General features: G+C 39.0%; 1 protein-coding gene across 6 annotated transcripts in view; it reads right to left on the reverse strand.

Annotated features, from left to right (window-relative positions):
• The window catches only part of eml6 (EMAP like 6), a 188,362-nt gene that overhangs the window by 124,495 nt on the left and 40,971 nt on the right, over window positions 1-22,896 (reverse strand). For 5 of the 6 annotated variants that reach the window (XR_010002293.1, XM_062968835.1, XM_062968833.1 and 2 more), the window contains exons 3-4: window positions 6,964-7,123; window positions 1,947-2,045 (exon numbers count right to left, since the gene is read on the reverse strand). Coding sequence is in view for 4 of the 6 variants with exons in the window: in XM_062968835.1 (XP_062824905.1) it covers window positions 1,947-2,045; window positions 6,964-7,123 (259 nt within the window). In the remaining 2 variants the exon portion in view is untranslated. Of the gene's footprint in view, window positions 1-1,946; window positions 2,046-6,963; window positions 7,124-22,896 lie in introns of those variants that run through there. The other variant, XM_062968836.1, reaches the window with a different exon arrangement.

Below are 22,896 nucleotides of genomic sequence, written 5' to 3' on the forward strand. Positions count from 1 at the left end.
CAGTCTCCAGCTCAGCAGAAAGAAAGCTTGCTCCCTCCTCCCTATTACTTCCCCTCACATATTTATACATGGCTGTCATGTCTCAGCCTTCTCTTCTGCAGGCTAAACATGTCCAGCTCTTTAAGCCGCTCCTCATAGGGCTTGTTCTCCAGACCCTTGATAATTTTAGTCGCCCTCCTCTGGACATATTCCAGCTTGTCAACATCTCCCTTCAACTGCAGTGCCCAGAATTGGACACAGTATTCCAGGTGTAGTCTGATTTGATGATAAGAGAGTACTGGATAAAAAGTATGATAGTAAGAGTGTTTTTAAGTCTCTGAGAAGTATGTATAATCAGAATCCTAAGTATTAGATGAGCTGAAATCAGAATAAGCCACCAATAAACAGCAAGAATTTTCAAGGGCTGACCTGATTCAAAAACATCAGTAGTCAAAACTTGTTGAACATGAAGATTTGCTGCTCTATTTTTCATTGGCTGAGGTGCAAACATCCAAGCAATGTTTAAATGCAGTGAAGTTATGGTATTCTTCTACCCAAAGAGAACATCTCAAAAGACCATCAGTAGAAGACCTCTGAACCTCACATTTAGTATATTTTTGAATAAAAGTTTCAAAGCCATAAAAACCTGGACTGTGGGGAGCAGGAAACGCACCAAGAAAAAAAAAAGAATATTCTAAAAATCAAATCAAAACCAAAAACTTTGAGAGATAATAAAGTACCTTGATTTAAACCATGAGCTGAGGGACAGCCCTGAAAGAAAATCATGAAATGCGGAAAACCTCACTCAGCAAGAAATTAAGTGTGTGAAAAATGCTGCTCGCTGTGTAGCAGATGGAAAGAGACCAAGGTAAATTGGAGGGAAATAGAAGTGAGATTCACAATAGAGGAGTGAAGAGCCTGCCAAAAGATGCTTGCTCAGCTCTAAAATGTTCCAAGCATTCTGTGCAGGTGCACTATGTAAGCCACCAAGACGAACCAGCCGTTCGGATACAACGTATCATGCCTCGTTTATCATATTAGGTACATCCATATTTACATGCATATAACCCATTTATATCCTGTTCCCTTGACACTCTCTCTCTCTCTCTCTCTCTCTCTCTCTCTCTCTCTCTCTATATATATATATATATATATATTCCTATTTTGCATGACAAAATCAAATGGCAGTAAGCACTGCATATGGCATCTTTGGTAAGATAATAGGGTCACAGTCCCTGCATCTCACCATCGTGGTATAGGCGTGATGATCAGAGAAATAAAAACGGAATAGCATCACTTCCATATGCAGGAGTGCTTCCTAAAAACAAATAATTTCCTTCTCTGTTGCTTTAAGTACAGTAGAGTCTTGCTTATCCAACCTTCGCTTATCCAATGTTCTGTATTATCCAATGCAGTCTGCCTCCCGCCCGGATCCACAGCTGTTTCTCTAGGCAGCAACGCGCAGTGGGACAACATGCCCAACAACAACACAGGTGCAGCCACACTCCCAAACAAGTGACAGACTTGTTGTAAAACATGATGTTTTGATGCTTAATTTGTAAAATCATAACGTAATTTCATGTTTAATAGGCTTTTCCTTAATCCCTCCTTATTATTCAACATTTTCGCTTATCCAGCGTTCTGCTGGTCTGTTTATGTTGGATAAGTGAGACTCTACTGTAGATATAATATTTTGTAAATGTGACCCCAGTTCTGCCACATCATATATAGTCTGGGCCCGAGTGACAAAACACAGGAAGAATCCTAATTGTTAAATTACACTTCCACAGTATCAAATCACATCATTTCCTGATAATTATTTTATAAGCTAATTATAATTATTGCATTTCTGAGAACACTGGGTTAATATAAAAATGGTAAGATAGCTATCTCAGCACAAAAACAATTGCAGGAAATTTCTATGCATATTAGAAGACAAAGTTATTGCAAACTCATTAGCTGATTACCCTATCCGAATGGCCAGTAGCTGACGCCAGTAGTTTTCCTTTCTTCCAGTCCCATATGCAAACTGTGTTTTTGGCATCCAGTCCCACTGAAGCTAAACGCTTGAAAGAAAGAAAGAAAAAAACCCAAAGTTTTGTTAAATGAAGCTCAGTTCAATGACACTTTTTTAACTATATTAAACCAGCATGCAAGGGATAGTAAAAGATATAAGAATGGAGTCAAGCAAGCTTAAAATATATTTTTCACACAAAAGGTTTTTGACAATCTAAGATTTTGATTTATGTGTAACTGGAGTAGAGTTTTATATTGGTAAGAGAAAATGTGTAGTTATGTAATTGTTCTTCAAGGATGTTTATGTTTATGTATATAAAAGTGTTGCTGTCTTGTGTTGTCGAAGGCAGGAATCACTGGGTTGCTCTAAGTTTTTTGAGTTTTATGGCCATGTTCCAGAAGCATTCTCTCCTGACGTTTCACCCACATCTATTGCAGGCATACTCAGAGGTTGTGGGGTACTGTATATTGGAAATTAGGCAAGGGAGATTCATATATCTGTGGAAGGTCCAAGGTAGGAGAAAGAACACTTCTCTGTTGGAGGCAAGTGTGAATGTTATAATTAATCACCTTGATTAGCATTTAATTGCCTTGCAGCTTCAAGGCCTGGTTGAATCCTGCCTGGTGGAATCCTTTATTGGGAGGTTTTAGCTGGCCTTGAATGTTTCATGTCTGGAAGTCTCCTGTTTTCAGACCCACTAAGAAAATCCAACAAATGCTACATTCAGCAAAGGACAAGAGGGATCCTCTCACCTCTACAGGAGTCTACCGTATACAATGCCGCTGTGGAGAAGTCTACAGAGGGACCACCCAACAGAGCAGCATTGCCCAGACACGAATCAAGGAGCATGAAAGGCACTGCAGACTCACTCAGCCAGAGAAGTCAGCCATAGCAGAGCACTTGATGAACCAACCTGGACACAGTATATTATGTGAGAACACAGAAATACTGGACCACTCCAACAACTATCATGTCAGACTACACAGAGAAGCCATTGAAATCCACAAGCATACAGATAATTTAAACAGAAAGGAGGAAACCATGAAAATGAACAAAATCTGCCTACCAGTATTAAAAAACTAAAATCAGGACAGTAAATAAAGAACAACACTCAGAAAACAGGGTAATTCCAGACATGAAACAATCAGAGCCAGCTAACACCTCCCAATAAAGGATTCCCCTAGGCAGGAATCAGCCAGGCCTTGAAACTGCAAAACCATTAAATGCTAATCAAAGTGATTAATTATAACATTCACACTTGCCTCCAACAGACAAGAGTTCTTTCTCCTACCCTGGACCTTCCACAGATAAATAAATTTCCCTTGTCTATTTTCCATACAATCTCTGAGTATGCTTGCTATAGATGTGGGCGAAATGTCAGAAGAGAATGTTTCTGGAACATGGCCATATAGCCCAAAAAACTCACAGCAACTCACTGTTGCTGTCTTCTTTATTTGTGTTTTTTCTTGTTAAAAATCGACTTTAAAAAATATATCAAAGAAATCCAGGGAGTGAGAGGACTACCGCGTTTATACATTGGGCTTTAAGGTGGTTAGAACAAGCCTCCAGCAGGGAAACACATGAAATATCAGTCTTCAAATCTGGTTCAGATAGAATACTGATTTCCTATTTAAATAAGTAGAAGTGTGTACTTTCCCCCCTTTTTATAAAAAGAAAAATTAAGGCAATGAAAGGCACCATAGCTTCAATATTTTCTGGACTCTAACTTGGGTAGGAGGAGAGAGAAACAAGCCCCGAAGCAACAGCCTGGCACTTAACCATAAAGCTTACTGCAGGATAACAATTGGGATTATCTAACTCTGCTGGCTGCCTAATACCTCTTATTTCCTGATCTGTGCAGAGCAATACATTTACAAGAAAATAAATCAGATTAGCCTCTGATTTCTCTCTTGCAGGCCAGTGGGCAGCAAGAGACAAAGAGCAGAACAACAGAACTGAAAAGGTCACTTGGATAGTTGACAGGTACCCTCAAATATGTTTTCAGTCAAGTAAGACAACATATTTGGCTATATTAGTGAAGAAATTTTTTAAAAGGCAAAGGTCTGTGCTGATGCAGGAAGATCTTTTGATGAGAACAAGTACAGGGCATAAAAGAGCAAACAAGAATGGTAAGAAGAATATCATAAACTGGCTTGCAAACTGCTGTATTAACAAAGGCAGAATAAGATAGAACTTGTTGATACCGAAAAAAAGAGTGGTTACTAGACTTGTGCAATCCGGGTAAACTGTGATCCATTTCAGTGTCCCGGATTTCGGTGGGGGTCCCGATCTGTTTTTCGGGAACCTCCTGAATTCGGGAGGACAAAAATCCATTTTCGTTCAGGGAAGCTGAAAGATTCATTTTCTATCCAGCGCATTATGGGGGGAACTTCCCAGGTTCCTCTTCCTGTCATTTTAGGCATTTTTTGTCCTTATATCCTTCATTAAGACCTGGATTAAAAGCAACAGAGTTAAGATACCACTCTTTTTGTGATCCTTTCCCTTCTGTCTGTAGAGAAGACTGGGTTTAATAGTTGAAGGTGTTTCTACTCTGGAAGAGATAGATGCTGCAGGTGCATGCTGTGCTCTCTCCTTGCAGCACATGGCTTTTCAAGGCTTTTAAGGAGGCTTTCCCACTTCCCAGGAAAGGAAGAGGGATCGATCTGGAAGTATCCTACCTTGGGCTTCCTTTAAAAAGCCCTCTCTTTTCTCTTGATTTGCAGGCCCTGGAGTGGTGCCTTTTTCTCTTTTGCGGTTTTCCTTCTAGGGGCTACCTCCCTACTGCACTCCACTTGTAACCAAAGGCAGTTAGTTTTTGACAGTCACTTTTCTGTTGCAGTCAAAAAACATGGAGGCTGAGCCCTCGCCATTATGGTCAACAGAACAAGCTGTGTCTGCCAGATTAGTCAAAAGAAACTGACCACTCCAAATCCGTGCACAAGCCTAGTGGTTATGTAGCTGCTGATTTATGTCCCTTATAGGAAAGGACTTTCAAGGATGGAACAATAAGATCCTAAGAAGTCTCTGATATATGCATAGTCCTGCTAAGTTATTAATGACTGAGTGGTGGGAAGTGACCCCCCCCCCTCACTTGCAAGGCTGGTCTAACTATTCTCCTGTGTAGGGAGAAGGGTTGGATGGTCATGGGACAGTAACCCACACTGAAGGAATCAGTATAGGTAAAGGTGAAGGTTTCCCCTGACGTTAAGTCCAGTCATGACCGACTCTGGGGGTTGGTGCTCATCTCCATTTCTAGGCCGAAGAGCCACCGTTGTCCATAGACACCTCCAAGGTCATGTGGCCGGCATGACTGCATGGACCGCCGTTACCTTCCTACCGGAGCAGTACCTATTGATCTACTCACAATTTGCATGTTTTCGAACTGCTAGGTTGGCAGGAGCTGAGGCTAACAGCGGGTGCTCATTCCGCTCCCAGGATTTGAACCTGGAAAAGGTCCCAGGAATCAGCGTATAACTGGACAAAACAGTAAAAAACACGTTGGATAGGGGCTGTCAAATTTGCCTGGGTTGAATCGCTTCAGTGATGTGGAGTAAGGGGCATTCCTGTGGGCAGTCTCCTACCAAGCATTGACCTTTCTCTCCCAAAATCCTGAGCCTGGCATGGGAAATTTTTAAAAGTAATTCAATCATTTGAAATACTGAAATATTCCAAATAAATTTGTTTTTCCTGTCTGTACTACTAACTTTTAAAGTTTCAGACTTCTGCAATGGAGAGTACTGAGATTGGGAGGAAAGCCCAGTATCCAACAGATTGGTGTCTCTTTAAAACCAATGCCTCGGGTCTTCTCCAGAGCAGAAGGATGGGAGAGAGGGGGAAACCCAGTATACCCAGAGTATTTGTCTCCCAAGGATTTCCTTTTTTAAAAAAATGTAGTGAGTGGGAACTGCACTGGCTCATGTGATGAATCTGATGATTCCGTGTGAAAAGGCAAGAAAGTATAATGTGTGATAAGGAATGACAAATGGAACTATGTGCTACAGGACTAAATGGCAAGTAATATGCTCACCGCTCCCCCACCTTGGGAATAATATTCACAGATCCAGTTGTATATCCCCTCTCTTCCTGTGAGCTTCCATCCTTAACAGAAGGTTAGAAATAAGCCCAGTGGCTGGGAGAAACCTGCAAAATGATTCTCCCTTCTAGGGGTGGATATTACATAAGGCCTAAGAAGGTTTTCTTATCCTCTCCTATGAATCTTGGAATTGTTTTTCTAAAGTTATCACATTCACGTTTATCATAAATTGTTTTTCTGAAGTTATCAGAGCTACTAGATTTAGAATAAGTTGTTTTTCTCAAGCTATCAGTTATTAGGTTGAGCAATTCTGCTAAAAACACGAAAGGGAACAGAATCCATGCTCATGTAAGAACAGTCTTTCGTTATTAAAAATACACAGTTGCATGGCCATAAATACCAGAGCGTTAGTGGTTTGCAGTTATTTGTATACATATATGGGACATTTCTAGCCTTAGAAAGATTTATAAGGTGATATAAAATGCACATCTTCATATTCACATCCCTTAGCATTCAGAAAAATAAAATGCAATCCAGTAAAAGAGAGCGTGTGTGTAACAGAACAGTACACTGAAAGTGCAAAAACAGTTAAATAAGTCTTCATTGTTTTGGAAAATTAAACAGATCTTAAGCAATCCCTCAGACCAGAAGTCTGAATAGAAGTCTAATACTATCACAGTCACACCAAGTCAACTGAATTTATATAAGTATTAATTTATCATTCAGCCATAGATTTAAAAGGTCTACTCTAGTTGAAACACACATATCCTTTCCTGCTGCTAAGCCATATAGGAGCACTTTTCCTAACACCAAAGATATGCTTGAAACTGGCACACAGAATTAACAGATGCTCTTTGTCAAGTACACCATCCATAGGCAAAAGTGTGACACATGGTATAAATACAACGGGAATGAAAACAGAAGATATACACACCTGGCCATCTGAATCAAAAGCCAAGCAGGCAACTCCATGGGTGTGCGCATCCTTCAAAATGGAAACCGTCTGCACATTGTAGGAATCCCAGATGCAAATGTAAGGATCTTTCCCAACTTGACCTGTAGCAACCAGGGTTTTATCAGGGTGTAGAGCCAAGCTGGAAAATAATTTAAAAGTCAGAGTTCATCTTCTAATTCAGAAGTATATTCATATCACATTCATTGTTATTAGAGAACATAGAGTCAGACTGCCATATCCATGGATTCTACATCCAAAGATTCCACTATCGAAGACTTGGAAATATTTTTTAAATCTTAAAAGTCAACCTTGATTTCATCATTTGACATAAGAGACCATTTAATTACACCATTGTATATAATGGGATGGTATTCATAGAATGAAATCTCAGCAGATACCAGGGTCTCATTGTTCTTAATTAATCACACATTTTCAACAATCTGTCAATGAGCCCTTGGTATTTTCACAGAGGTGATTGAGGAGAACACATTTTTTTCTGCTGGACCCAGAATGTAACAAAAGTATTTTTGATAAAACGAGTTTTGAATAAAAATTCAAAAGCAAATAGATTTACAAACTATGTCCTTAAAAATGTCACAAACCACTTGTTAAATATCTCACGTGGCTTCATATCGTCTAATATTCTATCATCTTTAACTTATGTAATGGAGCATAATTACTTGGGACCATGTGTTTTTATCTTGAAAAAAGCAGTATTTGTGAATCCTGTATCCAAGACAGTATCAGGCATATTCACAGTTAACGCAGAATAATTAAATACGCCAATCATGCATTCTAGCAGAGTCTGATTGAGTACTATGTAAGAGTCATTAGTGAATCCATCTGGTTGGGAGTCTTTGCCAGATGGCAAATTCTTACAACCTCCACAATTTCTGTTGCATTGTCAAAAATATCCTATCTTTCTAGAACTCATAAGGAATATGTATATACAATTTCATTTTTCCTGCTGAGCTGCTAGTTGATTTTTGCTCAAATATATTTTTAAATGTTAGCCTGTAGGACAGTTGGAAGAGCAAACTTCATAGAGATTGAATTAAAATAAAATTCTCTGGAGAGGACATTTTATGACACTTTCTTGAAGAAATAAACCGAATTAAAATAAGACAGCAAATTTCCCTTATTCTGTATTCTTCTGAGGCTGTCATCATTTTCTTAATTATTTAGCAAAGGCATAGGCTATAAATGTCCCCGACCACCTAGGCTTTTTATCTCATAATATCCAGAATCTGTTTGCAATTTAATATGTTTATGGCCTCGTCCAGATCAAATTACCTTTATTAAGATAGGAAATGTGATGGAGTTACAGTATATGTTATCAAATTAGGACTGGAAAGATGAAACTTGCTGTATGACCTCTGTATAACCGCTATCCTATTAGACATAATTGGTATGGCCATAGAAAATTGAATGCATGGGCTTGTATACATACAGACTGAGCTCGTGGAAGCTGAGTTTCATTGTCTTATCCAACGTAAAACCAAGAACAACCTAATCAAAGCAACCTACTTGATAATGCCAAAGAATCTTTAATCAGATCTAGGGTTATACACAACATCCCACAATCTACTTACATAGTCTGGATGTGTGTGATGTAGCAGCTTTAAAAGCCAATGTAATTCTAGGCTGTATTAATAGGAGTACAGTGTCTAGATTGAAGGACATAATAGTCCAACATCATTCTGTTTTGCTCAGATCTCACATAGAATAACAGTGAGAAAAGCAAGCATCCACATACCAAACCCATGTTTTATTATTAGAACTCACCATTTATTTTCACAATGCTTTGTGCTTCCAACAAAAAGCTCCAGTTGAAGCCTACATCACCTTTAGCACAAACTACATTTCATTCAATGACTACACAGAACAGCAATTACAGCCTCCTTTGAAGAGCACAAATCTTTTCAATGTGCCTTTTCAACTGTAGAAATGACAACACAAACTTATCATTCACTATTTTTTAAACACATCTTTTCTCTCCAATTTTTAATGATCCACTTGAATAGTTCATAAAATCCCTAAGAGGACATGTGCATCAAAAAAGTCATTTAACCATATTTTCACAATTACATCCATCATATCCTCTTGTGCAACTTTCAGCCGTCAGCTAATGAAATACTTGCTGGATCCAATAGTTAGAAATACAAGAATATACTCTTTACCTATCAGAAAGTTATTTTTACACAATGTGGTGACAAAATTATACATTTGCATGCAAACAATTCTTATCATCCTGAATAAAAACATACCACAAAAAAGCATCCCTTGTCCCAAATTCTAAAATCTGACACACTCTGAAATCTGAAACTGCCCACTTGGGTGGCTGGGATAGTGATGCTTTTGCTTTAGGATTGTTCAAAGTTTCTATACTTTGCTTCATGTATTCATTGCATTAGGTGATCCCTCATAGTTCAAGGATGATGGTCCTCAGGTGTAGTGTCTTAGCGGTGGATGTGTAGGTGGCTGTGGAGACCTATTCTTGACCCGTATGTTCTTCCACACTGAAGACATCGGTTTCCAGACGGAAGGCGGTCCCGGTCATGGTTGGCTTAATGTGCCTTCCTCTTGGCACTTTCCTCCTTTTGCCCTCCATTTGTGCCTCTTCGAATTTTGCAGCACTGTTAGTAACAGCTGACCTCCAATTGGAGCACTCAAGGGTCAGGGCTTCCCAGTTCTCGGTGTCTATGCCACAGGTTTGCTTTGAGCCCATCTTTAAATCTCTTTTCCTGTCCACCAATATTACGTATCCCATTCTTGACTTGGGAGTATAGTAACTGTTTTGGGAGATGGTGATCAGGCATTCGGACAACGTGGCCAGTCCAGCGGAATTGATGGCGTAGGAGCATCTCTTCAATGCTGGTGGTCTTTGCTTCTTCCAGCATGCTGATATTTGTCTGCCTGTCTTATTAAAATATTATATAAAATTTTCTTCAGGTCATGTATATACGATATATATGGAACATAAATGAATTTTGGGTTTAGACATGGGCCCTATTTGCAAATACAGGTATTCCAAAATCTGAAACAACTCCTCCCTCCAAAAATATTTGATTTGTTCCAAAAGCAATAAACCAAGCATCCATGCTTGGATGGCACAACACAAAAACCACAGACCAATACTGTACAGTTTATTTGCCCCAATATAAGTGGGAACAATTGAACAACATGTACCAGGACAGAGCATGTGGTCAACAAACCCATGTTCATAGAGATCCATGATCAACTGTTTTATGCCATTCCTTCCACTTTCCTACACTGTGCAACTAATTATCCTTAGGGATGCCAGCAAAATCACCACAGAAGGTGCTAGTATCAGATTATTCCTATTTTAAAGAGAAAAAATTCTGTGACATCAAAATTCTCAGTGCAATAAGTGGCCGGGTGAAAGAAGCAGTGATCTTTTAAATGTATTCAGCGATTTGTTCACATGCCTGTGAAAACCATGGTGTAATTTTCTTTTTGAAGCAATGGATGATGATGATGCAAAAAAGGCAAATGAAATAGATGGGGGAAGTATATTTTGGGGTTTACAAGCAGCATGCTATCAGCATGTCTTCTAAAAAAATTGCATTATTTCCCACTCTGAAGAGAATGTTCTGTATATGGAATAGCAAATGAGAGCGCCAGACTGTGTTCCAGTGTTTTCATACATCAGGACTGTTCATATTTGTTTATCTGATCTCATTCATACCTTATTAGTGCTGTTTTTAGCCAGCCAGAGGAAATGTCTCATATTATCCTTTAACTACTTTGATATGACTATTTGAAACATTCAGTATGCAAAACAGGACTTTACTCAGCACCCTCTTCACACACATGCTTGCAAACATCCAGCTTTCCTAATCTACTTTCCTGACAAACTACTACAGTTGGAATAAGATGGGCAGACTGCAGAATAAGATGACAACTACACTTTAAAAGATACTGGTGTGCATGGTAGGTGTTAGTAGCTGAAACTGACAACATAAAGATATCTCTATCCCTTCCCACCCACACAACAGCTTACACATAAGACAGAAGCTGGTCCTTGGAACAAACTCCCATAAATATTATTTTGAGTGACAACACCAATTGCCCACTTTCTCAGAATAGTGCAAAATAATTTCCAATTCACTTGCCAAAAAACAGCATTTATTAAAGTGCTCTGGTTGGAGTTTGCGGTAGGAATTTGCTGTCGAAATGACACAAACTACTTTCAATGGCTATTAGCATCATTGTTTGATTACACTGAAAAACATTTCTATTTTAGTTTTTAAAACCCAGAAAATACTCTCCTTATGGTTTCCTGATAAAACAAAAGAATTATCAAATCCTGAAACAATAAAAATATTCAGAAAGTATTATGGTTCTAAATAATATTTAGAATGTATTGGAACCATAGCATTAATTTGAGAAGGAAAGGATTTGTGGATGTAATGATCCTCTTGCTTCTTCCTATGGCACCAGGGAGATCATTAATTCAGCTTATTCAAGACTACTGGGAAGGTAATTTATTGTTCTTTTCTACTGAATGCAGGCTTAACAATGATCTCACTCCCTAGTCACCGCTGAGTGAATTCAGTCTTTTTCTTCCTAACTACCATTGTGCCAAAGCATATAGTAGAGAAGAATATCAGCTGGAGCTTGAGAAGTGAAAACTATCCTAAGGGATATGTAGGAAGAAAAACAACAACAACAACAACAACAACAACAACAACAACAACAACAACAACAACATCATGACAGGAGGGTCTTAAAATGGGAAATTGCTGACTGCAAAATAAATCAGGAAGTAATATCAAGCTAATATATATGCACTTGACAAGTAGTATCTTTAGGTGGATACAAAATATAAAATGAAATAAATAACATTGTTAAATTTGGCAACAAGTTACATTAGATGACACAACTAGAAGAAATATTTACAATGTGAACAAATCAGCCTCCCAGGAAGGCAGTGGGAAAACCTATTCTGAATAAATCTGAATAAAGATCAAGTGGATAGTTTTCCAAAAGGCTGCTATAAATCAGAAATTATTTCTTCTTCTCCCTCCTCTTCCTCCTTTTTCTTCATATAGCGCTTTTTTCCCTCTTAAAGAGACCCAAAAGTGGTGGACAGTGGCAAAAACAATACAATATACAATTTAAAACCTAAAGGCCATTAACATTAAAATAGAATTAAACCCAGATCTAATAATAATAATAATAATAATAATAATAATAATAATAATAATAATAATAATAATACCGTATATACTCGAGTATAAGCCAACCCGAATATAAGCCGAAGCACCTAATTTTACCACAAAAAACTGGGAAAACATTGATTCCAGTATAAGCCGAGGGTGGTAAATTTCAGAAATAAAAATAGATACTAATAAAATTACATTAATTGAGGCATCAGTAGGTTAAATGTTTTTGAATATTTACATAAAGCTCAAATTTTAGATAAGACTGTACAACTCTGATCAAATCATTATTCTCATCTTCTTCAATGTAAATGTGCTTATGTATGCTTTTAATAATATTAGAGTAAAATAATACATGTAACAATAATAATAAATACAGGAAAATAATACAAGTACTGTAATAATAAATAGAGTAAAATAATAAATACAATAATAATAAGATCAGAGTGAAATAATAAATGTATTAATAAAAATAATAAAAATAGAGTAAAATAAATGTAATAGTAACAACAATAATAGAGAAAAATAATAAATGTAATAATACCAATAATAATAGAGAAAAATAATAAATGTACCATATATTCTCGAGTATAAGCTGACCCAAATATAAGCCAACCAGGACCCTCACCCGAGTATAAGCCGAGGGGGGCTTTTTCAGTCTTAAAAAAAGGGCTGAAAAACTAGGCTTATACTCGAGTATATACAGTAATAATAATTTATTTCTTATAACCCGCCTCCATCTCCCTGAAGGGACTCGGGGCAGCTCACATGGGGACAAGCCCTAAAACATCAGGTTTTTGTACAATTTAAAACATAAAACAAGTTACAGAAATAACATAATACAACAATTATTTTAAACATCATTGATAATGACTGGATGGCATACCAACCAAGTGCAGTAAAATAAAAATAATCTACATGCTACAACCCTATAAGCACTGCTGGGAAGGAGTTTTCTATGAACAATTGGGGACTTCTATGTAGATATACATCAGATTGCTCTGCAAGACTATGGAACTAAAAATATGCCCATTTTGCCCTCCAGAAGTAAGGAGCTCTGTAGAAGGAAGTGGATTGGCAGCTTTATATACTCTAGTCAGATTCCCAACTGTCATGCTGGACATCTTTTACTTTTAAAAAATAATGCGATCTGTGGTGATGGGAAACATCATTTTTTTCAGCTCGAGGCCAAAATCTGCCCTCAGTTACAGATATGTAAGGGCAAAAAATAAAAGTATCCATCCATAGCTTCCCTTTAAGGTTGTGACTGAAGCTCAGCATATCCATGTGTTGTAGAGATGACATGTTACAGCTTCAGGAAACAAAAGTCTCTTTTTCGCTGATGCTCTTTTATGGTAATTAAATAAAAATCCAGAGTACAACCAGATAAAAGGGGAAAAAAAAACCATGTGATTGATACCTATGAGAAATGATGGTGCCTCCAACTAGGCATGCAAAATTAATAAAATATAATGATACTTTTGGTCAGAATTTGAACCGAGTTCATAGAGATATTATGTATAATATAATAAACATGTGAGATATTCAGTGCTGGCAGATGTCAAAATTAAATTATCAGCAATGACAAAAATGAGGGAATGAAAAATTAATTTTCATATATATGATTCTTTGGGAATGGTTAATGTTTGGATTTCATGAATAAAGGATGATTCTAGAGTATGAAATGAGAAGTAACCAATTTATATTTTAATTACCTCCTTAATCATACTAGTTGGTATATGAGGATCATAAAGCTTTTCAGGGAGAAGCGCTTGGAGTTGGAAAAGTACTGGATAAATACCCAGCCTCAAAAAGTATACTGATGGGGTATCAGAACCCAAGGAAAGTTTCTTTTGGAGTAGTCCTATAGTCCAATGAGAGGGGAGGGGGTATGGCTTTGGTAGGCCTTATCATTTCCTGTTTTTAAACTATGAGAATTACATAATAACATTATGTAATAACAAACACATGCAAACTGGGGATAGCTAGAGTGAGTCCAGACGGTCCATTATTTCTGTGTATGTGGCTTAATCAGACACCATTGTAGATCTTTGTTCTCAGACTCTATTTAGGAGTACAGACAGTCCTCGAGTTACAAACAAGATAGGTTCTGTAGGTTTGTTGTTGAACTGAATATGTATATAAGTTGAAACAGATACTTTTTAAAAGTGTAACTTCAACCAAAAATATATCTTTTTCAGCTTTGGATAGCATAGGGAAAAGTTAACACCCATGTGATGTTTGTTTTGCTGCCTATGCTCCTATTCGGAAGATTTTACCTCACTTTCTGTCCCTGTGATAATTGGGTTTTGAAAAAAAATGGTTAATTGTGATAATAAGGACTGGTGATAAAACTTCAATTAGACACAATTTCCCCATGATAACTCTTTCAGGAGTGGATTTCCTTCCTAGGTCTAGATTTCTCTCACTTCCTATTTTCTCATATTTTCTCTTTACTATGAGTCATGTGTAAATCAGATGTTTGCAACCCTGGTTGCAACTGCCTCTACTCCCAAGCAATGCACATGCTCTTGCAGGTAAGTGCAATTTTATCCAGGGCAGGTTATCTACCTAATTCCCAGATCTGAGAATCAACAATCTGCAGGGCCTCCATCTTACTAGAGTTCATCTTCAGTTTACTGGTGTTTATCAACACCACTCATCCAGACATTCATTCAGCACCTGAACAACTGCATCTTATTGCAACAATAAGGGAAAGTGAAGCTGAGTTTCATCAGAAAACTGATAACATTCAGCTGCCAAACACCAACTCCTAATGATCTCACCCAGCAACTTTATTGAACAACACAGGATAAAACACCTGGCAACGTAATGGCCACAGGGCTGAACAGGGGTGCTCCAATTCTATTGTCTAAAACTAATCTCCATGGAAAGCTTTAGTGAGATGTGAGCTAAGTTGTTTTGTTGAATTTGATTGGATTTAGTGAGAAAGGCAGGTGCTGTGGGCTATATTCCAAAGGAAGGACCAGGCAAAATAATTACTATGTGCTTTTAAAAACCCTATGAAAATCATGGGGTCACCACAGATCAACATGTAATTTGAAGGTACATATATACACACAGAGACAGATGTACTTGGACTGAAACTTAGGCTTTCTTCATTTTCTCTCTGCACACAGAAACAGCATGTCAAGAAGAGAACTGTTGGATTGCACCATTGGTCTCACATGCCATCATAGACATGTCTGGCTATCTTGGCTAACCTGGTTCCCATCTCACCCTCTCCCAAAGAACAATCAATATTGTGTAGCTATTGAGCTGTTTAATCACATTCATATTCTCTTTTCAATTGCATTTTTGCAAATCTTCTCAATCCTGTGGCCAGTGATACCTTATAGATTTAATCTGAACTGTTTTTAATACTAATGATGTTTAATACTGTTTTAATACTGTATATTTGTATATTTGAAATTGTATTATAATGTTTCTAATGTTAGTTGCTTTAAGTTTCCTTATGGAAAGAAAAAGCAGGATATAAATAAAAATAAACTCAGTAATACTTCTTTCTTCTACATAGGTGTGCTTTTCTGCCTACACATGAACAAGCACCCCAAGCCTAAATACTGGAATTAGAGACATGCTAAACCCACATCCCCATATAGTAATGACTTTTTGGTCACATTCTTATTTTTTACTGGGAGTGCTGGAGGCACTGGGATGAATTCTTACTGGCGAAGAAGCAGGAGCTGCATCTCTCACTTCCTGCTCCCCATAAAGAAATGCTGGGGAAGGTGTAATTGGTATTGTTGGACTGTAACTGCAAGCAGCCTTCACTATTGGCTATGATGGTTAGGTCTGGTAAAAGTTGTAGTTCATCAATGTCTAGGAAAAAACACTCCACGCCCCTGGGATAAAGGACCTTGGGAAGGACTACTTGATGACTGAACTTTCTCTATTCCTTGCCAAAGTTATATAAGTGTAGCCAATTAAAGCTCCACTTGCAATTTGAACTCATCCTTTCACTCATAACCTGTTGCAAATAAACACTGCAGGTACAAATCAGTCAGCGTGCTGTCACAAACGGCTGTGTGAAATTTCCAGCTTCATTTCAGAGCAAACACAGGCTGACGTGATCTTTAAATGCTCTCTGGCAGTGTGTCTTGTGTGGATAGAGGACCGCCTATAAACAAAATAGGAAGAAGAAAGCGTTGGAGCTAGCCAATACATGACAATAACCTCATGCAAGGAGCATAGGTGGATTTGCCAGGAAATGAGTCAGAATACACTGCCATTACAGAGAGTCAACCTATCTGCAGAAATGCATGAGAAACAGTGAATTATTATAACACTTTCTGAAAACTATACATGATTCGGTATTTCCTAGTGGAGGAAAAAGAGTAGCTCTGTGGAAGTAGGAATAAAGATAGTTCAACCCATCTCATCCCATGGTAGTTTTACACATGGGCAGTTAAAAAACAAGGGGCACAATTAGCTAAACTAAAACACTTTCATAGTGACTCTATGAACCCTTCCAAACAGCTGTATAAAATCCACATCGAACTGGATTATTTGGCAGTGTGGACTCAGATAATCCAGTTAAAAGCAGATATTGTGGATTATCTGCCTTGATATTCTGGGTTATATGGCTGTGTGGAAGGGCCCTATGATGAGAAGCATTGGCCTAAATGGTGAAGAAACTTCACTTTGAAACTTTGGGGTGGCAAAATCTCTTACGCAAACCCTGAGCAGCCAAGTGAGCAGCCAATAGTTATAGAGCAACATATGAGGTAGAGATTCAGATAGCTCATTGTATCTTCTTCCTCCTCCTGTTCCTCTTTTTGTCTTCCAAGCAGTAGAAATAGTACCCCACATTTCACCTAGGAATAAGACTGAAAGTGAAATACATTTCACTATTATGCCTCCTTTATTCATATTCTGCCCTATCTCCCCAAGGGGATTCAAGGTGGATCACAGTACACATCCACAGCAAACATTCAATGCCATTTTGGACAAACAGGACAGAACAGACAGAAAGGAGGTATGCTGTGTCGAAGTTCAGCTTCGGTGCCTTGGAGGTTGTGCTTGGATTCAGCCACAGGGGGGTGCTGTTGCTCCATTCTCTATGATGAAGAGCCATCAGGACTTCCTCCTTCCCTTTGGTCGCTGGCATTTCTGGTCTTTTTCTTTTACGGTGTCGTAAAATACCTTCCCTGCTTATTAGCAATACCTAATTTCTCTAATTATAGCTCTAAGCTGTTTTCAAACTGCTTAGGGAAACAGTGAGCTGGGTTTGAGAGTCAGTACTCACCCCAACCGAGCTTCAAACTGGCCACCTTTTGGTTGGTAGATCTTATAACTGCTGATGATTTTCCAGCTGTGCTAAAGCTCAGCCCCATAGCAGTGTTTAAAAGATTTTTGCTTCCTGAAGAGATTTAAGTCCACGCCAAAGTCTTTCTCACAGACATCCATGAGATTTAAAAATACTTAATATTTCTCAAGACATGTTAATGATCTTTAACTATGCTAATCTCTATTTTTTTTTTCATCTGTTTCTTTACACCAATCTTCTATGACTGGCAAAATTTGTGACATGGCATGAGTCACTCTTTTTTGTGCTATTCAAAGTTCTTACTGTTGATGTGCCTTCTTCTGCAAATGAGTGGACAGAATCTAGACTAAGGACAATCTCCAAAGGTCTCTTGTTGATTTATTCCCTCCTGACTCCAGCAATTTGGGAATTGCAGCAGTTAAAGCACTCTGAAATCTGAACTGAGAGTGTTCCCAAATGTGCACATTTGGGAATAACTCAACCAAAACAAAGATTTTAAAAGATCGGCCTTAAAAACTGGTGGCACTGATGAACTGCAAATGGGTATGCGGTAATTAAATGCCTATAGCAAGATAATGTCAATCAAATCTCACTACAGTTTGTTCTGAGCTTGGAAGCGCAGCCGAACATAATTTTCCAGCCTTAGGCTCAGTGAGTAATTAACTGCTTTGGGATTTCCTGGGCCTACTGTACTCTTTGTAAAATTAACACATCAGTGCATACAGCCCGTATCCAGGAAAGGCCAATCAAAAATGGATACAAAGCACAGCAATGCTGTTGCAAAAACAAAATTAATGCACTGGCTTATGAATAAACAGAAAGAAAACCAGAGGAAGAAGAAAGGCAAAAGACCTACAGGGGATGCTGAGTTCGTGTGGATGCATCAATATTGTGGAACAGCTTGTGCTCTAAAAGGTTCCAATATGTTGTGAGCCACTTCGAGAAGTACATCAGCACTAGGCAGGTGGGATATACATTTCTACATAAATCGCCCAATGCAGAAAAAAGAGAAAGTCACTGTGGATGACCAAAAAATAATGGACATAAGTTATAACATTGTTCTCTCTGCCGTAGCAACTCATTTTATCCCCCCAACATCCCTGTGAACTAGGGGTCCATATAAACCAGGGGTCTTCAAACTTTGTAAAGAGAAGTTCACAGCCCCTCAGACTATGGGGAATGGGGGACTATAGTTTGAAAAAAACATGAACTAACTCCTATGCACAATGCACATATCTTATTTATAGTGCAAAAATTACAACAACCCATGAAAGAAAATACAATATTTAAATAAGAACAATTTAAGAACAATTTGAACCAGCATAAACTTGCCAGTACTTCAATTGGAAATGTGGGCCTGCTTTTGGCTGATGAGATAGTCAAGTTAATTAGGACTGTTGTTGTTGTGTGCCTTCAAATTGTTTCAGACTTTGGGCAACACTAAGTTTATAGTTTAGGGCAAGAGCTGGGTAAATAACCTTGGAGGGCCACATCTGGCCCGCAGGCCTCAGGTTGGGGGGGGGGGAAACACCACTGATTTACACCAAAGAATTAGTGTAGTTTGACACCACTTTAACTACCACAGATCAGTGCTATGAAATCACAGCAGTTCTAGCTTTGCAAGGTCTTCAGCTGCCCAAGAGTGCTGGTATCTCACCAAACAACAACTCCATGATTCCATTCCAAAAGCTGGATGGGACGGAAAACTCTGTATGGAAAAGCAACACTAGCAGCAATTATTATTATTCCACTATCAAAGGAAAAGTGCAAAACATAGCATTGTAATCCCATTCGCATTATGAAAATTAAAAACCTGTATTTGAAGAGGAGCTAGGGAGGAATGTGACAAAGACCTTAATATTTATAAGAGAAGAGAAGCCATTTGTCTCTCAAAGGCAACTCCTTTCATTTCTGGTTGATGACCGTCACCCCAGCTTTCAAATTGATTTGAAAACGCAGCGGAGAGTTCCGTGGATCGCTCACCAAAGGAACGGAACGGGACCGCAGCAGACTATTATTAAGAGATCTTTTTTATTTCACTTTCCCCTTCCCTGAACTATGTAACAAAATCCCCCAATAAAAGTAGCATTTATTTTAACAAGAACACTCTCTATCTGGTTATTTTGTATCTTTCTCTGACTCCTTCCTTTGCATGCAATTTCTCTCTCTCTCTCTCGTCCCTTTAACTCCGGCTGAGGTTTCTCCGCCATAGATTAATATGGCGGACGATACAAATCGGCTCATATCTCTATCAAAATTACCCCTAGAACGCTCCTCTTTTAGTCCTAACCCTTTCTAAGGCTCCTGACTCGAAGACAACCAGCGGAACCGGAATCGGTCCAGTTTTCGGCACCTCAACAGCTGACTGTCAAAACGGGACCGACTGCTCCTTTCAAGCCAAACTGCTGCCTTATCCCGGACTTTCCTCTCCCCGCGACTCGCGGAATGGTTTTAAGAGATCCCTAGCCCCTTTCTGTGAACTGGGGATGGGGGGATCGCTCTCTCGCTGGGGAAACATAGTTCTCCAAGGACCCTTACCCTCTCTACAGCTGCCAGGGGGTGCCCGGACGGGTGCCCTCCACGTTTCATTCATACTTTCATAATTTTATGAAGGAGAAGAACACTCTTCCCCAGACCTATGCCTGGACTTATGAAATCTTATACTTCCAAAGACTACAACCCACCTGTGCCCCTTCCCCATGCCATCTCTATGAATTCCTTATGAACTCTTTTTCCTCATGTATTTGTGAATTTGCATACTCTATGTACCTGGACACCCTCATGACCCACTGTTGTATGAATTTCTAATCGTTGGGCTAACTTCATGAATTGTGAAATCATGCTGCTTGAACTCCACTCCTATGACTTTCCATATTGGGTTCCCCAGATGTTGTAAACCTCATTCTTATCAAATGTTTTCAATTGTTTATATCATCCATGGTTCCCCTTTGTGCAATGTAACCCCCCCCCCCCCATGGATTCTCCCTTTCCTCCTTGAAATCTACCTATCTGCCTATATGTGTTTGTACTCTTTGGGATCCCCGGAAAATATGTATTTTTCCCAGCAGGGTTTATGTTCCAACTTTATTTTAATTTTCATTCTATCCCATATAATTGTCAAATCATGAAATCAAATGGGAAATATTATGACCCCAACGTGAACCTTAGCCCTATGACCCAGACCTCCCTTCCCAAAAACAAAAGGATAATCTGCCACAGTTTAATCCAATCTCATTCCGATCGCATGGACAATATAGGGCTTGGGTCACCAAATTCCTAAAGGTGACTCGCCCCCAAGGCAAACATTGTCATATCCCAGGCCAGGACGCCTCAGGAAGGCACCCCTGTGGAGCTCGTCAATGACGGCTCATCACCACCCTTCTTTACTTCCCGTCTGACACCCCAAAGACATATCTAAAATCTGTGAACGTGACAGGACCCCGGACATCCTTGATGGGTGCCATTAATTCCTTTAGAAATCGGCCGGGCCAGGATTAATCTGATATTTCCTGTCCGGTCACTTCATTGTTTTAATAGCTCCCGCCTCCTCCTCTCTGATTGGCCCGAGTGGGGACAAAAAGCGGCTCCCCATTGGGCCAGCAAGGCAAGGCGGGAAACGAAAGCCCGCCTCGTTCAACCTCCCAGCCTATCCGCGATCGGATGGGCGGGGAAGCGGGGTGGGAAATTCAAAGGGCTGTCAGACCGAAACATCGTATAAATATGGCTTTATTTGAAACATATGTTACGCTAGTAGATTGAATGATCGCTATTAGCGTCCTTTTCAGCTGAATTGCTCAATAAAGACTCCTTGGCGGATTTTCCTTCACCCTTGGCGGACCTTCTTCATTTCAGGCTTCAGGTTGTATTGCGGCTTATATTCTCCTTTTGGCTTCGCCAAGGTCCGTTCCCTCAGGACCGGATCGGGTCTCTCCTTAAGGGCCCGATCCCCTAAAACGCGGTCGACAACATGGTGACTGATACTGTTAAGATGACTGATGGCAGTAAGAAGCATTAGGCTTCAACTATGTTTTATACTCAGGCACTTTGGCTGCCCAGAGCAAACTTCCATATGCAGAGTTAGGCATGAATTGTGTTACGCAATCCTTGTGTTGAACAGAAATGCTTTATACATGTATAAGGACACCAAATGCCATCTTTAAATTGCATTATATTTTAGCCATCTGTTTAAACCATGTTGTACCCATCTCAAGCCTTGATGAGAAGCACTAGAATTTTTTTAAAAGTTGTTGTTGTTGTTGTTGTTGTTAGAAATAAATTCTTTTGAATAATAGAATTCAGCAACATTAGCATAACTGAATTAAACAAAATTGAAAAAGTCATTCTGTTTTTCCAAAGAACACAGAGAATGACACTTCGGCAAAGGCATAAGAATTGTTAACAAGTACACATCACTCTGGCAATACTTGATTTTAATCCCGCTCCAAAACCTTTTAGGGGCTGCATAGATAGCAAACCATGAAAAACAAAAACACCTCAAAGACAGAAGTACAGTAATGGTTTTGTAAACCAACTTTTAACAAAAATGTTACACCATATAGGGACCCTCTTTAATTTATTTAAACAGGGAATTGTCTCCAGGAGGCTTCTAGGAAAGCTTTTTTATGCTTCTCTTCCGCTAGGAAAATAATACCAGCCTGGTTAGCCTAGAGGAATCAAGGGATGCCAAGCCTGAACTTTGCCCATCTCTGCCTTAAGAAATAGTCATGACAGCTGAATAGACTTCACACCAAAATATATATTTATTAAAGTTAATAAGCACTGTGAGTACGAAAGAGGCAGAAAGGATTTTCAGAGATCGCTTCTCGAGAGTGCTCAGCCACACACCACTCTCCTTTACACTACCGAATGGCACATTTTTAGCCCACATTTTTATCTTTTCAGAACACCAGGCAAAAAGCGACAACAGTTGCCAACATTTATTTCAAAGAAATGGGAATCAAGCATTCGGATGGCACCGGGTAATGAATAAAAGAGCTTGCAACATTTGCAGCCAAGCAAAAAATTGCATGACTGACTATGCAGCCCAATGCCAAAGACATTAGGTGATCAGCTGTTTTCCAGAGCCATGAAAAATCTAACATGAGAGACCATGCCTGGTCAGATAATCATACTACAGAAACCCTTGCTATGCTTTTCCTTCAGCCAAAACAATTAATTTGGGTTTGCTGCTGTTATTCCTTTTTACTGTCAGGGATGACAGATCCCAAGATGTAGAGAGCCTGACAGAATCTCTGAGAGCAGCAGTCCCTCGACTGTATGTGCTGATTTAGATTCACATGAGGATTACCCCAGATTTACATAAACCCATTTCTTTCTTTCTAGTGCATTAAATGTAAGAGTGATCAGTTTTCAAAAATCCTATGGCATTTTTGCTTGTGAGCATGATCTATATCCCCTTCATTCATTAATTGACAA

The sequence above is a fragment of the Anolis carolinensis genome, chromosome 1, assembly GCF_035594765.1.
Source record: "Anolis carolinensis isolate JA03-04 chromosome 1, rAnoCar3.1.pri, whole genome shotgun sequence".
In the NCBI taxonomy this organism is placed as follows: domain Eukaryota; kingdom Metazoa; phylum Chordata; class Lepidosauria; order Squamata; family Dactyloidae; genus Anolis; species Anolis carolinensis.